At 37.2% G+C, this 16,975-nt stretch overlaps 1 protein-coding gene across 1 annotated transcript in view; it reads right to left on the reverse strand.

The window, feature by feature from the left end:
* Positions 1-212: 212 nt before the first annotated feature.
* The window catches only part of TMEM135 (transmembrane protein 135), a 159,646-nt gene continuing 142,883 nt past the window's right edge, over positions 213-16,975 (reverse strand). The window contains exons 8-15 of the mRNA XM_068181563.1: positions 16,230-16,376; positions 14,008-14,077; positions 9,921-10,088; positions 7,262-7,325; positions 6,489-6,565; positions 4,809-4,907; positions 3,315-3,382; positions 213-1,765 (exon numbers count right to left, since the gene is read on the reverse strand). Coding sequence (XP_068037664.1) covers positions 1,633-1,765; positions 3,315-3,382; positions 4,809-4,907; positions 6,489-6,565; positions 7,262-7,325; positions 9,921-10,088; positions 14,008-14,077; positions 16,230-16,376 — 826 coding nt within the window. The 3' untranslated portion in view covers positions 213-1,632. The remainder of the gene's footprint in view (positions 1,766-3,314; positions 3,383-4,808; positions 4,908-6,488; positions 6,566-7,261; positions 7,326-9,920; positions 10,089-14,007; positions 14,078-16,229; positions 16,377-16,975) is intronic.

The following is a 16,975-nucleotide window of genomic DNA, read 5'->3' on the forward strand; positions in this document are numbered from 1 at the left end:
GCTGATGAAGAAGCAGATTTTGTGCACAAATTTGTAAAATTTTCATTTCAATAAATTTGATAAAAATGACTGTATATTCAGTATTAAGAAATTCAGCTAATTGGAATTAAAATATCCTTATGGCTGGAGTAGGATTACAGTGTTACAAGACAAAGAGTCTACTAATTAGTCCAGTTCATATTATCTGATAAAGACTTCCAATAAAACACTGATTTCTTTTTTTTTTTTTTTTTTAAATACATGCAACCTACTGCAATTTCCCTGGCTTATCTTGCTTCTTTTCAGTTTTTTCAGTTGAATGTGAATATAGTTCATCTTCTCATTAACTTGTAGGGTAATGAACACCATTCAGCACCACCTGAATGGGTTATGATTTAAAAAAGCCCTAAAAAGCAAAGAAAAAAAATGCAATTAGCATGTCAAGGTCTTGACTTTGGAACACAAATCTGCAGAAATATGTACAGTAAAAATGAGATGGACTTTGTGTAGGTAGTTATTTGCATTGAGTACCATATCAAATTTAATGTAACTGTGCCAGTCGTGGGGTCTGATGGCCCAATGGAAAACCACTCTTCACCAATTACAAGTAAAAAAGACTATTAACATGATTGTCAAAACTGTTTTCTGCAACAGCCTAACCTCAGGGGTCAGTTCTCTTCCAAAGAAATGCTTGAAACACTGGCTGGTGCTGCAGCCCAACAAACAACCCGATGCCATCTAAGGCAACAATGTCAAACCCTTTCAAAAATAAACATTTTGCTTCAGTATATATTAGCTGGGGAGGGGGGCGGTGGGTGTGTGTTTTGCTTTGTTTTGTTTTGTTCTTGGCTTTTTTATTTTTGTAACTGTCTGCTGTTTCCAGCACCATCTCAGAAGCTGGAACATTTAATTCCTTCCTCTGCCAGTTGTGTCCTTTTCCACTTGGCAGATGCTGACCACCACACCCGCCGCTCCTCGGCGCGCGGCAGCCGCTGGTACCGCCTTCTTGTTTTCCTTGCCTATCTGTGTCATCAGCAGAATTTACAGCCCTGGAATGTGATTTCTGAATCAATATGAGTTTTCTTTTCCTAAGGAATGCCTTATTTTGCAACCACAGCTGGGTAAAAATATCCTAATTTTATCTAATGAGGGGGTGGTGGCTCTTTTGAGACAAATCAGTGACACAATTGAGAAAACCAGGGAGGCATTTTCACCAGACTGCAATATTTTTAAGATGGGGTAAAATTTTGGACCTAAACTATGCCAATTGTCTTTGTTTCTAAATTAATAATTACTTTTAGTTTTACCAAGAAATATTCTAGTGGCATGAACTATGGAATTTTTGAAATTATGAAGTATATTTATGTTTTACTTCTCTAAATATATTACTCATTTGTTCAATTCATTCAGGATTCTACCACACTGTCAACCAACTATAGTAATCCAGAAATGTTTTCTGCTTATGGAAGGGGCTTAATCACTAAGCCACACCTCCCAGCAAAGCTTCAGTATTTCTGATTTGTAAAAAGCTTTTCTCATTGAAGTAATACTGAAGTGGAGCCCTAGTCCTCCTCCATATATACGACTGTCAAGTTAATTAACTTTTCAGGACAAAATGCTGATCACATTCAATGATGAGCCACGCTGGCATGTTCAAGACAGCTCCAGTGGTAGCTCTGGTGGCACAACTGTGTATCTTGGGTCAAGCTTAGGCGTGAAATCCTTGAAGTTCTTAGATGCTTCAGTACCAAACACATCTAAAACTTTCCTGTTCATGAGAGCAAACCTGAAAAAGAAAGACAAGAAAGCATGAATGCATGACTCACTTGCTTATGAAAAAATAAAATTATTTCATGTCATGAAAGTTTACTAAAATGTCTGACATATAGGCTTCAACCTGCACTGTTCAGATATTAAAAGTTTTTCACCTCAGGCAATAAAGATTTTTAAAAAAACTGCATTTGAAAAATGTGGCTAATACTGTTTGTGTAAGCATACTTCAAAAATGCAACTTATGAAAAAGGGGAAGAGTCTCTTTCAACTTTCAATTCCACAAAAAAAAGGTCAAACCAAAATATACTACTGTTCTCTCTCACTCCAGCAGAGCAAACTGTGGCCCTCCCTGCCCAAGTCTGGATGCCAGTTTTATGGGTGTTACAACCTATTTCCATTTCGTTGCTCTTTACAACTATAGAATGAAAAGTGTATGAAATGTCAAAAGAAATTGCCTTTATGGAGAGAGTGTCAAAATTACTATTAGAGAGATTTGCTTCAGATAAAATAAATGAGCAAAACAGAATTTCTATTCCTTCCTCTCCTTCAATTAAGGCAAGCTTAGGATTAGGACAAAATGAAAAAATGCAGCCAAAATTGGACATCTGCACTGACATCATTCCCTGTATCATGTTTGTATGGCCTCAGAGGTTGCCTGAGGACTGCCTCCGGGCATCCCAATGAAAGCTTCCCACTAAATCTTGCAATGTATTCAATCACCTCGTGTGTACTGTGCCATGGGGAGTGTAGGTTCAACATGCTCCAGGGACTGGCCTCTGATTTCACTTCTATTTTTACAGCCCAGAGAGCTCGTTGTCACGGGAAACATTACCTTTTATAACCCCATTCATAAACTGATCAAGATTTGGATGCCTTGTTCCTGCTACACACTGCACCAATATAACAGTATACACTTCACTAAACTGTATTTTTGTAAGTCAGTTACAGCAGGATTTATTTTTAAAAGAAAAGTTTTTTAGATTCCTGCAGCAAATAGAAAAAACATCCAGTATGATATTACAGTGTATATTTATGGTTATGATCAGTGAAAATTTTTCATTAGCTTTCCAAGAAATAAAACATCCTTTCCCAACTGAACCAGATATAAAAAAAAGTACTGAAACTTTCAAGTATTCTTAGGAGATATTCTGACATTTCTAGTAACACTTTTAAATCCATAGTAATACCATGTTGTCAATCACTGTACATATTAAGTGATTTCTTCAACACGTAGAGTTGTTTACGGGATTCTTCATGTTCCAATGGAATTTAAAAGCATCCCACCCTGCAAGTGAACTAAAAAGGCTTCAAGCAAAACACTCATCTGCTAAATAGTCTTCACTAGAGTTGTCTGCTCCTGTCATTACACTAAACCCAGCAATGTCACTTCAGCAGCAAAGAACTTGAAGAGTACTGGAAACCGTTTGAAAAGCAAAGTAAATTCACAGGAAATTAGCCCTCATGTATTTCTAGCACTCTGCTGTTGGCAGTGAATTACACAGAAAGCTGAGTGTGATCAAAGACAGGTTTAGACAAGCCAGAACACACCCCTGAGTACATACCTGCCCTTCGTTAGTCGTAAAAGAAATTTCCAGTATGAAGGTCTCAGGTTCTGAACTTCCATGACAGCCTGCAAGGAGAGGATTCTGTCAGAGCCAGCTGACAGTGTCAGGCATAAGCTTCATCTGCTACATCAGGTTGCCAAAATCAGCAAAAGGATTATTGTGGAACTCATTTTTACTGCTCTCTGCTGAATTCAATGCTCTGTATGACCACCACCAGAACAGACTGATATTCCCAGAATACAGTATTTTACCAGTGGTGACAATTAACTTATATCTCATTGCAGAGAAAGTAACAACAATCATTGTTCCTACATACATGACTTTGGACCGGTGGATGTCAAATTTACCTCCCACTTAATCCCCTATCCATTCTGCATTTTGTGATCCACCATTTCTTGTAGTCATATTTATATTTCATGTTACATTATCTTAAATAATGTCATATATCCAAAATTCATGTCTTCTCTCTATTCCATTACTTTTCTGGGTACTTAGAAATACAGAGAGTAACATCTCAGTGTAGATCCTTTTTCAAATTTCTCCTTCCTTCTTCCTGCTAAACCTAGCAATTTGTTTCTAGTCTTAGATTCATTTTCCAATTAGTTATTAAGTAACCAAAAAACCCTTCTTTTCTCACATGATCTTTTTGTCTGTTAGTCTTACAGGACTGTCCCTGACAGGAGTATTTTATCAATTCACTTTGATACTAGACTTAGAGATATTCCCAAGTACATGGGAACAGTGAGGAGGAGAGGTGTCTCTTATACGTCCTGCTAAACACAAGACTGCAGAAGATTGCTTTAGGGTCGTTTTATATTCTCTTTATTGAGAGGCACAAAAAATATACATAGTTATGGAGGTCCATAGAATATGCAGTTCATACAGGGCCGTTTCAGCACAAGGTCTAGAAATGGTGAGATGTAGTAGAATAGTAGAGCTATTTGGGTAGCACTGAAACGCTGATTTTATAGCTGATGCAGATAATTAAAGGACTGAGGGTAAAGGCATGGAGCTAACTTGAGAAGTGCAAAAGATGGTACCTTCAGATTGTGTCAAATGTAATATTTTAGGGTTTTTACTATTTTTTGCAGATTTTTTGCAATTAGGCAATATTAATTTAAGTCAGTGGAAACTTTCAGTTGATTTAAAAAAACATAAAATATTGTATTATACTGTTTGCCTCCTTGAAAAACTGTCCTTTCAAATGCTCACAGAAGTTCATACATTATTGTTCATTTTCTGGGTGAGTGCATTTTAAGATTCTTTCCAAAGTATTCGATGCTCTGTATAATGTATTCAGCTATAAGCACAGGAGAAACTGAGTCCTACAAATGACCTTCCCACAAAGACACTCAAAACCAGGAAGCATGAGCAAGATGCTGTGAAACACTACATCTCACCATCTTTTCTATAGAACTAACTCCCTGTGCTCCTCTTTTCATTCAAAATTTGATTTAAAGAACTTCATCTTCTGTTAGAGAACATACTTACAGCCTGAAAGCATATAGATGTAGAAATGGCATAGATAATGCTGTCTGCATGAGGAAAATAGGGAACCTTCCCTGCTTCAATGCCTTTGAAGTATATAGTCTATAAAAATAAACAAAAATGTTGAATGCAACAAAATCAAAGTACCTTTTTACTTTTTTTATTTTACCTTAAAAAAAAAACCACATCAACTTTATATTTTTATATGCCCACAAATGTGATGTTGATTAAAATAGATTATAAAAGTTGCATAAGATCACACTAATAAGAGGCTATTAATGCACAGAACAGGTGTGCATTAATAGCTTGGGTGTTACAGAACCTAAAGATAAAAAGGGGAAAGTTTGCTCTGTTAAATTCTTCATTTCACAAAAGCAAAAGAACAATGCAATAACTATTCCAACAAAGTGAATATTCACTGTTCTTAAACAGCTTGAAATCACATACTTTACTTTCTGAGAAAACATGTACAGTTTATTTTCCTGAGCACAGCCTGACCTTGCAAAGCAGCACACGCCTCTTTGGTCAGTTACCCTTGGCTTGCGTAAAAGTAGTAAAAAAAAAAAAAAAAAGAAAAGAAAGAACACACAGGACTTTTCTTATTTCACCATAGCCAAGATGTGTCAAAGTCCAGAGAAAACCATCAGCAATACAAGATAATACTGTTTTTTTACAACTGGAGTTCTAAAAGTCATTATGGATAACTCAGATTTGCCTTTATATGACCAATATGTGAACTGCCTTCAGAGCTTGGTCTAGGATAACCAGGAGGAGGAACAGAGAAGTATCTTCCCTTTTTATGTTTTATGTGTAACAAAAAAAAAAAAGTTCCTTCTTTTTATGTTCTTTAAAATGAATTCTGCTCTGGTAATGGAGGTGGATAAATATCACTAGAGAAAAAGGCCTTGAAATTCTGTAGGAGAAATATGTGATTCAGGTATGATGCATAGTGAGAGAACCTTATCAACTCATTCCAGTGGTGTTGGGGAATTAACCATGACTAAGTCTCAATTTTCTGGAAAAATCACAGTAAGAAATCAAATGCTGGTTAGAAAAGTATAATCAACATACCCAAACTTGGTAACTAATTTTTTTCCTGGGCTTCTAATTTTAACAAGTTCAGAGAAATAATTCAAGCTTGAAGAATAGTAATTAGAACAAAGTTCATTCCTAAGCTGGGAATTCAATCAGCTGTAGTACACTGACAAACAACTTCAGCTATAGACTAAAAGCTAAGCTATTTTGAGTTATCATACACTGTTGAATGCCAAAATTAGGAAACAAAGGCAGGAAGTTAAGCTGTAGCTTTTGGCAATTAATCTGCAATTAAGAACTAGGTCTGATTTATGTTTCTGGCAGAATAGACATTCTTGGAACTTTCTGATTTAAGAAATCTGCAAAAATTACAAAGCAAAGGGTTGTGAGGAGATTAAAAAAAATCATGGCAAATATACATGAAGACTAATGGATAAACGACATTTAAAATTAGTCAAAGAAAAGAAAGAAAGAAATGAGACCACATGGCAACATTGCCTCTTGGCACACATGTATTGAAACACCATCACCATACACCTTTGTATTTTACTGGGATTGCCTAACAAAACTCCTGACGTCCATTTTCTTTTCTTGTGCCTTGAAAAAGTAGATGAAATGAAGACCTCTTTTAGGAGGACAATAACTTACCTCTACTAATTTAGACACCAGATACATAGAGATAGTTGTACTTTTGTAAAACATCATAGAAATTCCTGCTAGACACCCTGTAACAATTAGAAAAGCATTGTTAAGGTTGTGATTTGCGTTGTTAAGGTCACTGCTGTGTGTCAGCCCAACAAACACTGCACAGGACTATTTGTTTCTGCTGCTACAGACAGCACAGTTCAGTGATGTTCTTTTGCTGCCCATCCAAATATGGTTTGTATCACAAAAAAGAGAAAGTCTCAGCTGAAACAAATCTGTACTTCAGTGCTCAGGAGCACACTATCAAATTTCTCTGTTTTTTGTGGGAGGAGAGATCTCTGCGGTTCCAACATGTGACAGATGCACATGAGGGAAAGGCCTCACCACCACACAATTTCATGGTAAAAGCGTCTTTCTTTGGACCCAGTGGAGGTCAATGTGTATTCTGTCACATATGGAAGAGTGAGTATTTTCATCTCACATCTCTACATCTGCAAATTAAAGGACAAGTTTATATTTATGCACACAGTAATATACTGTCCTTGGAGCTGACCATAAACTCCACGTTTGACTGAATTTGCTTTACAATTTTAATTGCAACTCTTTCTTTGACACTACTTGAAACATCACTGCCACTTTGACACAACCTTGATGTACACAGGAATAGGAACAAAGTCCTATTTTCATCACAGAAGTCTGAAAAAGGAATGGGAGGACAGATAGAGGAATACTTGCAGAGTCTCAACACACACAACACAAACTTTCCACGGACTCACCAGCTACAAGTGCATGAAGCTCATCATCTAGGTTTCGGACCCAGCGCAGGAAGCAGCTTGTACCCTGGAGGTGAACAGAATGCAGGCTTAGCCCTACTTATTTCTTACAACACACAGATTGGAGGTATTCCTTATAAGCTAGTAATATAGCACACAGAGTGTGCTAATTAAGAGTGTATTGTGATAATACCCATAATCACAGAATCATAAAATGGTTTGGGCTGGAAGGGACCTTAAAGATCATCTTGTTCTGTCTCCCCTGCCATGGGCAAAGACACCTTCCACTACACCAGGTTGTTCAGAGCCCCATCCAGCCTGGCCTTGAACACTGCCAGGGATAATGCATTCTTCTACTTGGTAATTTTGTTACAATAAAAAGCAATTTAATTGATAAGTGAGTAGGCAAACTTTCCCATTGTAAGAGTCTTGTAAGGGAAATGTAAAATCACATTGTAATTTCTTAAGCTGTAGAAACTTTCATTATTGAGACACATTATGTCTGATTGGGTAATCTTTACCACATCAAGAAACACTAAATTACATCAACAAAAAGCAAGAAATCAACACAACTAAAGAACAAGCTTTTTAAAAGCACTGGTGATACTAAAGTCCAGAGAGTTGGACATAGGACCCATAACAATTCAGTCTCTTAAATTTACAAATTACTGCTGCCATTTCTTTCAAAATTAGAAAGCAGATTAATCTAATTTGAATTCCAATCTAATACCAAAGCTATTCTTGAATTAATGCCATCCTCATTTGCTGTACCTGTCTAGACTCTCCCATAATAAAAGTTTTTTTCAACTACATACCAAACCTCCAAATATTTTTTTCATGCATCCAATAAATTCTCGAACTAGGAAAACACATTAATCTAAAAAAGTAGAACTGCATATCCCTTGGATCCAAAATGCACCAAGCATTTAATTTTTTTTTGCCATGATCCAATTTTTTTGAGTGACTAGAATCTTTGCTGTCCTACATGTCTATTTAGCCTGGAAGAAAAATATAATGCAACCCAAATTTGTGTAAGTTATGAAATGCAAACAATAACATATAGAATTGAAGGATTATTTAGCTGTAAAGGACATTTAAGATCAAATCCAACTGTTAACTTAGCATCCACCAAGCCCACCAGTAAACCACATCGCAAGTGCCACATCCACAGACCTTTTGAACACTTACAGAGATGGCAATTCCACTACTTCCCTGGACATCCTGTTGCAGTGCCTGAAAGCCTTTAAGTGAAGGAAGATTTCCTACTATCCAATCTAAACCTCTCCCGGGCAACTTGAGGCCAATTCTTTTTGTCCTGTCCCTTGCTAATGGGGAGAAGAGATTGACCTACACCTGGCTGTGCCCTCCTTTCAGGCAGTTGTAGAGAGTGATAAGGTCACCCTGAGCTTCCTTTTCTCCAGGCTGAACACCCTCAGCTCCCTCAGCTACTCCTCATAAGACTTGTGCTTCAGACCCCTGCCCATCTCCGTTGCCCTCCTCTAGACACGCTCCAGCCCCTCAATGTCCTTCTTGTAGTGAGGGGGACAGAACTGGACACAGCACTCGAGGTGTGACCTCACCAGTGCTGAGTACAGACTTAAAAAATAGCAAATAAAGGTCAGAATATGTCACTCTCATAAAATGAGTATCCACTGGGCTAAATTGCACCTTTCAATTGAAGCTTCTAAACACAACAAAATCATTTTAGCTTTTGCAATTTAAATGCTTTTCTTCTCTGAAAGCTTTTTCCTTAAAGTTTAAGCAAAAATTTAATTTTCAAGCAAACTCTGAACAGTTCATTTGCACTTTGCTATCAAAATTTTAGACTCTGTAACCTACAAATTCTTGTCTCTCAATTTAATTACCAATCAAGTTTTGCTTACATGTAAGACCTCCTTTGTTATTTTTCCGTAAATATTTACCCCAAATAATACAGCATGACCTTGAATTTGCAGAGGAAATAAAGTGTCAGTTGAAAAATGCCACGTGATTAAGAATACAAAAGTGCAAAAGACACTTCAGCACTGCACTGTGCAATATATTCTGCATTAGGGCGGGTGCTTTGCCACATTCTCTTTTGGCATAAATAAACATAATTTGATTAATTCCAACAATGTTGTATGAATGAATGCATGTCAGTTCACAATCTGTCATTTTATAATGGGGTAGAAAGGATAGACTTCCAAGCAGTAAGTGCAATGTCTCCTCAGCTACACACTGTATGCTCTGCAGTCTCCTGCTATTTAGTGTCAAGTAAGAATTCCAGATATGTGACCCAACAAAATCTGCACATGGCTTCTCTCTGGCAACACAGACAGTACTGCAGTCACTACTTGTGCCTGCATGAAAATGCTTTTGTGCAGCAGCAAATCCCTCTGAAATCTGAATTCACTTTCTCTGACATACTCTCTATCTCCTGATCTTGAAAACAAGCTGCAAAATCCATCAGGTTTATTTAGAAATTACAGAAGAAACACACAGAATGGAAGAATAGCTTTCTGCTTACAATTTGATTACTGCAGTAGTGTAAAAGTTGTCAGTAACATGCTGTAGGAAACAGTACCAGTACTATTAAGCAGCTTGACTTTTTAGATCTTTGTGATACTCTGAAAAGTGAAATAAAAACCAGAGCATTTGTCATTTCTGTATGCTACAAACTTACTTTGTATATACTGACAAAAGATCCCAGAAAAGCTCCAAGCTGGAAATTTTCCTTGTTGTAGAAGAGGGAAAGTAGCCGTGATGGTTGTGTAAGCAGATGCCGGAAGGTGGAAGGAATCCGAAGGCAACACTGGATCAGGTAACCAATGCTAAACATCCTAATGAAGCCCTAGAGAAAAGAAATAGAGACTCTGTGGTAAGAATCCACAAATTCTGAAAAAGGAATAGCAAAAGCTTCTACAGAAGGTTTTTTTTTTTGACATCCAATAGTTTAAAACCCACTCTGAAGGTAATATGTAAAATGAATAAATGTATCCTGTCCCCACCTTCTAACTCAAGAGTTTTCTTTTCCCCAGTTACCCTGTAAAATAGCAAAAGCAGCAAAATCACAGACAATTGACTCTTCTTTAATTTCTGTAAATTTCTGAAAGGTCTGAAGAGAGAGTCTTCTAGTCTACTCCAAAATTCTGTCCTTTGAAATAATCCTGATGACTTCATTTCTGTGTCACTGACCAGCTTTTAACCACAAATGGGTTTATGAGGAAAGCAATGCGGTGGAAAAAAAAGAACTCTTCTGTACGCAAATATCTGGAAAAAACAGTAAGGAGGAAAAAGTCCACTAAAAATAAATTTCAGAAAGTGTGAGAATTAGAAGTTAACCCTGGTGGCTTGGCACATGCTCACAGACTTATCCTCAGCCAAACATGAGGTTGTGGGATGCCTTCAGCAAGGGAAAGGGAGAAACTGGAAGGGACTTCATGTGCAGAGCTACTGAGAAGAGATAAAATTGGTTCCAAAGAATTTGCTTACTATTCCACCTTGGATAGGGATCTGGTTTTTTTTTATCTTGACACAAAATCACATTCACTTTTTTTTTTTTTCCAAATTATTCTCCCCAATTTCTTCTAACTTACTCCAATGCTTCCTACCATTATTCTTACCCTAAGATTAACCTTTTTTTAATAATTCTGAATAAATTTTACCCAGTTTTTGTTTGGAAGATTCTTTATGTGAAAACTACTTCTGCACTCACTTGCAAATAAGGCAGGCACCTTATTCAATTACAGGGACACAATTCCAGTGACAAGGAAATCTTGCAGAGTTTGACTGAGCAACCTTTCAGACTCAGAAACTCAAACTATTTTTTGCCTCCTAAAGAACTTTATAATGCATCATAAAGCTCATAAAATTTTATTGTGGTAAAACATCCAGTAATAAACTCTTCCTGAAGCAATTACTCTTCCTGCTACTCAAGAAGTGGTTTATGAGAATCAAGTGGAAGAAAATAAGTCATCCAATGATACAACAGCATTTTTTGATTGAAAAAATTCCATTCCTTCACACCATTATTAAAAAAAAAAAAAAGAAGAAAGGGTCCTAAACCCAGCAGTGATGAACAAAGCCCAAAACAAGAAAAAACAGAATGGTGTGTTTGAAGTTTTTACAAAGGAAAGGTGACTTCAGTGGGGTGAGGAAACATCTAAATTACAACTGGAAACACTCAAAACACATCCCTGATTTTACTCCTATTAGTAGCCAAATTAGAAATACTGAACCACAGGACTGAGGTTTAGTGTTGATGTGCATGAAATAACAAGTATTGTGTGAAATCTCTCCATTTAGCTCATTACTTCAACCAGGTGAAATCATATCACACCTACAGGTGTTTCTTCACAGTCACAGGAAGCATTATATCTTATAATCCATGTACAGTACTGTAATTTGTATCTTCCATAAAAAGACCTCCAATAAGAATGGATGTAGTACACAGCAGAGCATATGCACGACACTGTAATAAACACAAGTGAGCACAGAAAACTCTGCTAAGAGCCATTTCTCCACAGAGACTTTAAGTTGGAGCTCAGATCAGCCAGAAGTAGTAGCACAGTATAATGACATATCTCCAGAATTTGTTGAATAAACTTTTCTTTCTGCTTTTGAGAAACAAATTTCTTAATAATACAGTCAAGATATTTGCTAGAACTCAAATTCAGAAAAGCACATGTGCAAAAAACAGAGTTCAGAAACATACCAAAAACTCAGTCAATATATAAGGAATTTGTTAAGATAGTTAAAATAAATTAATTAAGATATTTAATATTTATTCTGGGTATATAGTAGCCCACATTCCTTCAAGAGACAGAACTTTGAGACTACAATAATGAGAAAATAATATCAGAGAAGTCATGGATACCCCATTCCTGGAACTGCTCAAGGTCAGGTTGGATGAGGCTCTGAGTAACCGGCTCTAGTGGAAGGTGTCCCGACCATGGGGCAGGGGGGCTGGAATGAGATGGTCTTTAAGGTCCCTTCTAACTCAAATCATTGTATGTGACCTTCTTTGAGGTCACCCTAGTCACCAGTACATTTGGAGAGTTATCTGGTCCTGTCTGCAGCACCAGAAGAAGAAACAGACAACTGGACTTCTACTGCTGCCTAATGGCTCCTCACTGTAAACAAGTGGAATCCTGAAGAGGAAAACAATTGCTCCATTGCTTCTGTCACAGCTCTTTTCAGACATTTACAAGAACAAAGCATTTCAAATATTTAAAGTCTGAAGGGAAGTCAATGAACTCAGGTGGTATGGCACTACTGAATTGCTATGTAAAAGCCATGATGCTGTCAACGAGTTAATGTGCATTTAAATGTGAAGCAGGAGAAGAAGAGCATGCAAATGGCAGTTAAAGCACAGATGTATTAATGAGAAGAAAAGCTGTTCAAGGGTAAGGGAAAATAGCACTGAGGGGAAGTTTTGGCAATAAGCAGCTCATCACATCGTTATCAGATTTGAGAGCTCCATTATGGAAAAGGAATGGTAAAAACATGCTCAAATCATGTCAGCTGACAGTTGTTACTGATCAACTCCAGGAACAGTCATAGAACTGAATTTTGAGAATTCTGGATCTTTAAAAATATAAATACATAAAAACAAATTTTTTCACTCATGTTCTAATTTAAATAAAAAGCCACAGAACAAACAGTAAATTAGAGGATCTGACTGCCACTTCAGCAATATCTTCCTCACTAGATTATTGTAGTCAAGAATATTATACACCAAAATACTGCAGAGGACAGTCCAAGAATGAAATATATTTCAAATGCACAACTTCCTTCTCTAAAAAGAGAATGGCCTTACAAAAATTTCTTTTTAAAATTTACTTTTTGTCAGGCCAATTCTATATTCAGCTTTATTATCAGCTAGGTTTTTTCCTCCCCTCATTCCATTTAAGGATATATAAAACAAAACAAAATTATGCTGAATCAGTAAGTGAAAAGGATGTGTATTCCTGAATATCCACCTTCCTCCCCTCCCCATCCTTGGGTTCCTTTAACATTTTAAAAAGTTATTTTTGAAAGCAATATACATTAAAAGCATCTGAAGATACTCAAATACATTTTTTGCTGCTCCATTTATAAAAACAGGTCAACTGTTAAGGGATTGGGATCTTCTGGAGCCTTACCAACTCCCAAAACAGGCATAGCAGGTGGTACCACCTGTGCCAACCCAATGCCAGCCAACACAAATTTCTGCACAGTAATTCTCTGAAAAAAATTGCACTGATCACATTAATAATGGAGGATGAATTATACCACCAGAGATAAACAGCTCTTCCTGGGCGTAGCAACTGTGACCAATCTCTCATTACCCTTAGCTCTTAAAATAAACGACTGGGGGAGTGCACCCAGTGCCCAGCAGCGACGTTCCAGAGCTGTGCAGCTGCACGGGAACCACGGCTGCCTGCCACAGCAGCACATTCCAGGTGCTTTATTTAGGGGGGAGTCACAAGTGGGCTCAGCCGTGAAGTGCATCACATAGTTAAACAAGTTCCTTGCTTGCTAGGCCATTTTTTTCCCACACATTTTATGTTACTCATTCACTACAGCTAATCTGAAAGACCAGAGAACTTTAACCCCACCACAACCCCATCCTAAATTGAGAAAATCTGTTTTCTGGCTTGTCACATTTTCAATAGAAGAAGAATGAGTAATAGGCTCATTTCTCACTTCCTAAGCATATGCTTTTCCTGACTACAGACTTTGACCCCCTCTTTGCCAGAGTTTGTCAATCCAACTTTTTCTGCACTTACTTTAATACAGTATGAGATGCAATTATCTCCATAGTGTTTACAGCATCTATGCCTTGGGCCATGTTTGCACCTGCAAAAAGCATAATGAAACACGTATTAACTCGTAGCTGTTTTCAGCGTCAGCGACAGGAGACTTCATAAATTTTTCTTGCCTAAAAATACATAAAGTGCTATTTGCCCAACACTCATTCTCCCCATTACCCACTGAAGGGCACTGTGAACTTTTATGATGCCATAAAAAGACAATAAAAACCAACAATACTTTAGTTGTACACCAAGAAAAAAGTGTCTGCACACTTATTTGGATCCAACCTCTTGCCATGCTACACATAAAATGCTAAATTAAAGAACAAATTTTCTGCTGTGGTCAACAAGGAGAAGTGATGTGACTTCTCCTGGTTTGTCTCTGCTCCATGGTTCTGGAAGGATATTTGAGCAAGCATCTGTTACCTGTGTCCTTTCATCTTTCACATCACTGTAAGGGTCACTGAAGGGCAATGCAGATCATACAAATGCACCCCCTGTGAGACTTATCTCAATTGCAAGCATCTCACTTTTGGGCTATTTCTTCTGCAGTGTAGATTTTTATGTAGCTCTTCCTTTGGACTGAGAATTTGACTTTGAGCATTTGAAACAGACTGGCTTGGGCTGGTGGGATGTGTGGGTTGTACAGTTTCTAGCCCTGCACTATGTAGAATTAAAATAAGTCATGTCATACCGGGTCTGAACATTATATTTTGCTATATCCAAGTATTTAAGATTTAATGTAAAATAAATTACACAATTTATAAACTATGTCAAATATCTTCGAAGTTTTGAATTGTGTACTATAAATTCTAATGGCCATAAATCATCTGTGAGGTCAGTTTATGTAGCAAAATTGTAATGAGAATGTGCTCAGGTTACAGGCATTTAGACTCAATTATATTGAGAAGAACCATATGGAAGAGAAACCAGTGGGAGCATAAAAACTCCATATTGAAAGTTTGCTGAATGTGTGAGTTGGGAGTTTCAAAACATTAAAAAAAAAGTTCTCCATCTTCAATCCTTGCATTTAACCAACAACAGGAGAGCAATGAACTATCTCTAGCAAACTGAATAACAGGTATTTAAGACAAAACAGGCATAAGCAATTCAGGTAAAAGCATTTGATTATGGCTGGCGGTGTCTTTTCCTTGTAGGACTTTTGCTGTCTAATACACAGCCATGTCTGAAAAACCACTGATGACTTCCCTCATATTTTTCAACTAAAACCCACAGCAAATCATAGGAAGTCACCATGTGATGGGGATCACTTCATCACTGCTCATCATCTGAGCATGTAAAATAAGCCACTACTTTGAGTACACAATGCACTTGGAAGACTCTCTGCTGCATGACAGCAGGTAGAGATTTGGTCATAAAACTGCTCTTGAAGAGGTCGGCGGAAGTGAAGAGTCATAGGTGTCATGTGAACACACCCCTAACCCATTTTTCACTCCATCTTCCCCGAAAATGAATTACTTCTTGTGGTATCCAACATGCCTGAAGCAGAGGAATCAGTCATAGCAGAAGTCATCTGAACATACAAGACTGAAAAGCTCACTGCTTCACTTCTTTAAGCTCATACTAAAAGACAGTGAATTGGATCCTGCAGATAGGGGGACATCCACCTTGTCTAACTTCAGATGTCTAGATCTGATTTCATGCAAAACAGTTTTAGACTCACTCTTTGCTTTGCAATTTCCTATCTCCAGACAGCAAAGGAGCCCACGTCCCATCAATCCTCCTTTTAGGTAGTTCTCCTTTACGCAATACAGGGATGTAAGTCCCCCAAAAGATGTTACGGTCAGTTATGGCGACGTAAGTAAGGTCTGCTGCTGTGCAATTTTTCTCCTTAATAGTACCACTAGTTCCAGCAAAACTATGTCACGAACTGGTTCTGCTGAAAACTGCAGAAAAAGCAACCAACATCCTGCACTCATCATGGACTGAATTTGCTCTCCCTCGTTAGACAACTGCATGTTGCAAGTCATAGCTATGACATACAGCTTTTCAAGTTTTGCTTTCACTAGAGTTCATCATCTGCTACTATTAACTGTGTAGTAAAATGAAATAGAAAAACACTGAAATGCAAAGCAGAAGTATTACAAAACTTTTTCATACAACATAATAGACATTAAAGTGCTCTATATAACAATGATTCAATTCTTTTTGTTTTTCTTTTGGGTTTTTTTACTCACACTTTGTCCACGAGCTTTTTTGTTAGTGTCAGTATGTTCATTGGCTGTGATACTTTTTCACTATGCTTGATTTTTCTATCTGTTTTTGAAAATGCTGCTTCAGGTGAAAAAGAATGGGTGGGGATTTCTTCTTTCCCTACAATGAACCTGAAAGAAAAAAGCAAAACCGAACAAAGCAATTACATAAGTAACTCAAAGAAATATATGAAGTCCTGTATAAGCTTATTGCTGTAAGTCTTAGACCAGATTGAAGTTACTCCCAGGCCTGTAAAAACTCTTATACAGCAACCAAACCTCGTATGTCTTTAGAGAAGATCACTCCATTGACATGTATTTAAAGATGTACTTCAGCTAGAGGATACAACTGATGCTGGGAATTTTTTAAAATTAAAAACAAAAACATTAATAGGGAAGTCCACCTCTCAGACAAAGGAAGAACACTAAGTAATAATATAAAAAGGCACTTGAAATACCTCAATTCTCTACAGCAAAGTGGAGTTACATAAAGGTTGATAATTACTACAATATTTTTATAAAATATATATTTTGCAGAATCTTCAAAATGTTTTTGCTCCCACTGAAAGCATCAACTTTGTTTTGCTTGGCCTCATCTTCAGCCTTCTTTCTTCATCCAGAAGTTGATATTGTCAATATATTGGCTCATCTTAGATGTAGAATTACTGTGTATCAAGAGTAAGGGAGGACACAATGGCAAGATGTTTACTAACACCATGAACTATAATCCC

This window comes from Anomalospiza imberbis, chromosome 2, assembly GCF_031753505.1.
Source record: "Anomalospiza imberbis isolate Cuckoo-Finch-1a 21T00152 chromosome 2, ASM3175350v1, whole genome shotgun sequence".
Taxonomy (NCBI): Eukaryota; Metazoa; Chordata; class Aves; order Passeriformes; family Viduidae; genus Anomalospiza; species Anomalospiza imberbis.